This window comes from Echinops telfairi, unplaced genomic scaffold (genome assembly GCF_000313985.2).
Source record: "Echinops telfairi isolate 266 unplaced genomic scaffold, ASM31398v2 ScPeMD7_7467;HRSCAF=8505_1, whole genome shotgun sequence".
Taxonomy (NCBI): domain Eukaryota; kingdom Metazoa; phylum Chordata; class Mammalia; order Afrosoricida; family Tenrecidae; genus Echinops; species Echinops telfairi.
This window is the reverse complement of record NW_022111368.1, coordinates 8,033,637-8,039,290: the sequence shown is the minus strand read 5'-3', so window position 1 is coordinate 8,039,290 and position 5,654 is coordinate 8,033,637. Positions and strand designations below refer to the sequence as shown.

General features: G+C 47.1%; 1 protein-coding gene across 2 annotated transcripts in view; it reads left to right on the top strand.

The window, feature by feature from the left end:
* Positions 1-5,654, top strand: part of CARS2 (cysteinyl-tRNA synthetase 2, mitochondrial) — an 88,115-nt gene that overhangs the window by 64,597 nt on the left and 17,864 nt on the right. For both annotated transcript variants that reach the window (XM_004704411.2, XM_045283955.1), the window contains exon 10: positions 4,826-4,892. In XM_004704411.2, coding sequence (XP_004704468.2) covers positions 4,826-4,892 — 67 coding nt within the window. The remainder of the gene's footprint in view (positions 1-4,825; positions 4,893-5,654) is intronic.

Sequence of the window (5,654 nt, the reverse complement as noted above, 5' to 3'; positions counted from 1 at the left end):
TCTGATATTAGCTCACATGTCCGGTACGAATCTATAAATTCCTCTTCAGACTCACGCAGCACATGCAATGATGCCAAATGCAGGAAGATCACAGGCCAGTGGGTGGAAAGTCTTATGGATCCAGTGGCAGTGGAAGCATCTCAGCACTGGCAGGGGTCTCCACGTGACTCCTTTAGCTCCAAGGCTCTAGAGTAGCTCCTTGCGTCTTCTCAACAGGAACGTCTCCCAGGGAGTGAGCATGTTTCCTGCTTCCAGTGAGCTTTTTATCTCCTTAGCGCCTCCAAATGAGGTCATCAAACTACGACCTGATTGATAGGCTAAACTCCACTCCTTCACTCTTAAGTCTCAAATTAACAACAGATTCTGTAACTACCACAACATGCATATGGAAATTGGGGGGGGCGGGGAATCCAGATTACTTATAGTTGTCGTTTGGCGAAACAGAAAAGGTTGGCGATTTGAGCTCACCCATCCATGCTACAGCAGAGAGACCTGGTGACCCGCTTCCCTAAAGATTACAGCAGTGAAAGAGGAACACCATGGATGAGATGCACTGACATAATGGTGGCAACAGTGAGCGGAAACATAACAATGGCAAGGATGGTGTGGGTCCGGACAGGGCTCGACTCTGTTGTACACAGGTGGCTACAGTCAGAGCTGACCCACAAAACAAAACCCTCTATGGCTCATGGACCTGTTTTGTATTAGGCTCTGTGGAATGCCTTCTGTTCCTAGCCATGGTATTTTATTTTATACGTGCCAAATTAGGATCCAAGTGTGCAATTTAATTTGGCCTCATGATAGCTTTGGCCCTGGTCCATGAACTGGCAAGATGGTGGTGTGGAGTGGGAAGGACATTCTCTATAATCATCAGTTTCGCCTCCAGAGAAAATTGGATTGTTAAGAGCAAGTGATTGGAGTCTGTACATATTGGCTCTAAGTCCAAGTGTTTGTTTCTGACACAGTGTGTGTCCTCTGAGATGCCCTGCCAGCCAGGGCAGCTCCGGCATGGGAGTTGAGGGGAGGGGCGTAGCTCATTAGGGATGTACCCGTTATAAGTCGGGTTAGTGGCCTGGTGAATTCAGGGGTCCCTGTTGTTTGTTGTTGCTGTCATCAAGTCTGTTTTGACTCCTCATGACCCATGTGACAGAGTTTTCTAGGCTGTCACCTCCATGGGAGTGGATCAGCAGGGCGTCCTCCTGTAGAGTGACCGAGTGACTTCAGATCACCAGCCTTTTCTCTTAGCAGCTGAGCTCTTAACCACTGCGCTACCAGGGCTCTGCTGACTGTCCATTGTCCTCACTCAAAACCAGGACGCTGCAGCCCCGAGCAGCTCCATCAAGGTCTGATTTGCTTCCAGACACTAATTGCTAAAGCCCCATGTGAAACCCTCTGCTGACCCTGGCCGATTCTGACTTCTCATAACCCTTTATAGGACTTCTCAGACTGTGAATATTTACGAAAGCAGGCAGCCTCATCTCTCTCCCCCGGAGTGACTGGTGGGCTCAAACCACTGACCTTGCGATTAGCAGCCCATTGCAAAACCCACATTGGGGGCAAACTAAACCTACTCTTGCCCCGGAATCCTGGTGATGGGTGTTTGATGACACAGTTACTGTAGCTTGTGTGGTTTTTGCTGTCTGGGGGCCAGAGAAAAATGACTGGAGGGAAGAAGAGGAGAAGAATACGCAGCAGGCTCAGAGGCCTTTCGCGGTATTGACTTAGAAACCATGGAAGAAGATTTCAGAATTAGTGTTGCAGTTGTACACAGGCTCATATGTGAGTCAAGTTTGCTTGCTTCGTGACTCGTGCCAGCCCGGACACAGGCTTTCCTCATCGGTGCTCAGCCAGCTGGAGGGAGGTGGCAGTGTGGCCGCTGTGTGTTCTGTGTGCCCTGCATGCTGAAGTGAGATGCAGATTAGGGTCCCCTTTCATCCCCGGGTCAGCAGTGGGCCATGGCTATTCCTGAAAGTGACTGAAGCGTGAGGTGGTGCTCCCTTTCCTGGGACCATGTTTGAAGGCCTTCATTAGGCTCAGTTCCCTTTCCCTCCCCACCTCCCCCCTGTCCCTGGCTGATCTCTAAAGCACAGGCATTCTCCAGATAATGAACAAGTGCCATTCCTAAGCCTGCCCCTATGTTGAATTTCCACCAAAGTTGGAACAGCGAGGAACAGTTCGAACATCAGTCAGTCAAATGTTTGTCTGAGTCTGTGGCATACAATGTACCTTTCTTTCTCTAAAATCTATGAGAGGTCACCCTGCAGGTCTGGAAGAGAGCTCACCTGGCCATTGTAATTAGCCGTTTAAGAGCAAAAGGGCATATTTTACCAAAGATGAAACACAGAGGGTTAGAAAGGAGGAAGAATGGAACTAAGAAGTTCTGGGAGGAAGTGGGATCCGGATGTTTCACTGCAGGGATTGAAATGGATGATACAGCACCTCAGTTAATAGGAGCTGTCAAAATACTGACTGTGTTAAGTACCGGATCTCGGGTTTTCTCGTTCAAAGTGTACATTACATTATGGTAGTGATATATTCATTACCTTCAGGAAGAGACTTGGAATGTATGTGAATATCAGGAGAGATTATATATGCGTAGAGAATGTCCCATCATACTCTAGAAAACTCAAAAGATGGAACAACTAAATGCCAACTTTCCTTTCCTCGTTTGAACCTAAATAAAGGGACTAGCGCCACCCCACCCCACCCCCCACCACACACGATGGCTGAAGACAAAATGAGTGCATAAGCAGATGTGGTGACAGAGGATGGTGCCCGGCTATTAAAAGATATAGCGTCTGGGGTCTTAAAGGCTTGAAGTTAAACAAGCGGCCATCCAACAGTGAAGCAATAAACCCACATGGAAGAAGCACACCAGCAGGTGCGATCATGAGGTGTCATCGAGACCAGGCAACGGGCATCAGAAGATGCACAACGAACAGTAAATAAACAAAAATGCATTGGTGAGAATGAAGGGGGTTGGAGCAGAGATCCAAAGGACGCGGACAATGGAGCCTCCCCCCACAGAGGGGTCGCGGAACTATATGTGACCTCCTCCCTGGGGGACAGACAACCGAAAAGTGGGTGAAGGGAGACGTTGGACAGGGCAAGATATGACAAAATACCAATTTATAAATTATCAAGGGCTCATGAGGGAGGGGGGAGCGGGGAGGGAGGGGAAAAATGAGGACCTAACGTCGGGGGTTTAAGTGGAGAGAAAATGTTTTGAGAATGATGTACAAATGCACTTTACACAATTGATGTGTGTGTGGATTGCGATAACAGTTGTAGGAGCCCCTAATAAAATGTTTAAAAAAAATAAAATAAAATGACAAGGGCATGAAGGTAAAAAAAAAAAAAGTTGCATCTTAGTTTCAATCAGTGTGAAATGTCAGGGGCAGGGTGATTTTATCGATTAAGAATAAGTTTAGTTAGTGCCTCCAGAACCGTGCCATTCAATAGATTGAGCCTGACCTCTCTCTCCTCAGTCTGACCACAAACGTGGATGCGTGTTCTGACCAGTAGCCTTTGCCAAGCTTTTTCTGGAAATGTGGGTCCCAACTCGGAACCTGCATTCAGTCTCACTCAGCCAGGACGTGCAGTGCTTCACGTGTCCCCCCACCTAAGCCTTTGTCCCTCCCAGGGCAGAACCCCATTCCCATTAGTCACTGGGCCACGGGGTGGGGATCTTCCTTCTGGGGCAGTGGTTCTCGACCCTCCTCATGCCGCGACCCTTTCATACAGGTCCTCATGTTGTGACCCCCAACCCTAAAATTATTTTCATTGCTACTTCATCACTGTCATTTTGCCACTGTTATGAATCAGGCGACCCCTGTGAAAGGGTCATTTGACCCCCAAAGGGGTCGCACCCCACAGGCTGAGAACCGCTGTTTTAGGGTGAGGGGCACAAAAGTATGCCGTGGCTGAAAGAGTTTCTAAAGTGAAAGAGCAAGTTTTTCAGAGCAAATGGGCTTTCTCTTCTCCCACTGAGTATTGCGATCAAACACACAACATTCAGTGGGGGGGGGGGGAGTGCCCAGCAAACATTTTAGATCGAGGATTTTACAGAAGAATCCTGAACAAAAGGGGGGAAATGAGAAACTGAATTTCATATTCCATGAGAATCCAGGCTTTCTAGAGTCACATAAGCCAGATGACATCTCTCTGCTCTGGACACCCCTCCCCCCCAAACACACACACACACACACACACACACACACACACACACACACACAATTACCCTAAGGAAAACTTTAAACTTCAAACTGAAGCCACCACCCCCCCCAAACACACACACACACACACACACACACACATAACGCGCGCATGCGCGCGCTTGCTCACTCACTATTACCCTGAGGAAAACCTTAAACTTCAAACTGAAGCCATCCCCTGAAGTCACCTTTAAGATTTGTAGATTTTTATAGAATTACCTGTCTGACCAAATGGACAACTGTAACTGGGTAGGCAGGTGAGAAGTTTAGGGAGCAGTGGGTTCGTGTCAATGATGGTGAAGCCATTTGGAATCGCTCGAGAAAACCCTACCCGAAGAACTTAACCCAGGTGTCTGCACTGGACACACAGAGGCCGTTGCAGTGGTGTACGAGTGGTTATTGTCTCAAACACACAAGATTGGGCGAGGGGTCACTTCCAGGAAAAGTGGGTGACAGTGAGGGTTTGGGGATAAAACAGAGCCCTTCATCATCATGTCTGATTTCTTGACATGTGTCTAGCAATTCAGAATCATACTATAGAAACCATCTCTGGATGATATAAAATGTAAAAAGCGAAACCTTGTTAACTTGCTTTATTTTTCACTTATTAGGACTTTCTAAAGAAGTTTCCACCCGATGTCTTTCGACTGTTCTGTATGAGGAGCAATTACAGGTCAGGTAAGGAGCCAGCTGCTAATTGTAGTCTTCCAAAACCTGCTCACCATGTTAGTGAGCTGTCTGAAATCTAACCATGGTCTCAGAGCGCAGTTGGAAGGTTCAAACCATTGACCTTTTGCTTCACTGAGTGCTTTTCAAAACTCTCTTAGGACCATGTTTTTTTTATCTAAAAACAGTATCAAAAAGCCACAAAAACTAAGAAAAATATAGCAAAATGCTTGGAACACAGCTGCACAAAGTTTAAACAATGCGTACTAGCAACGCCAAGTAACACCGAGTGATTGAAACACAAATTGTTTCCGGTGTTTTTGTTCGAGCACCGATGTAAAATTTTCTCGACATTTCCCGTCGAAATCTGATTATGTCGAGTACTGGGGTTCTAGTGTCCCTGATCCCACTGATACTTCATGATCACCCAGGCTGGTGTGCTTCTGCCTTAAGAGCTTTGTCGCTTCTCAGCTAAATGGCCATTTGTTTATCTTGTTTTAGTAGCTTTACTGGAAATTAACTCACATATAAAATGACTCTCACGTGGAGCCACTTCTGAATAACGGCGACCCTATACGACATGGTAGAACTACACCTCTGGGTTTGTGGGACTGTAACTTTTTATGGGAGTAGACAGCCTCCTCTTTTTCTTGAGGAGCGGCTGGTGGCTCGGAACTGCTGACCTTGTGGATAGCAGCCCAACACATCACCACTATGCCACCAAGGCTCCTACTGTCATAAAAGAGTTCACTCATATTAAGAAGAGTTGTACAG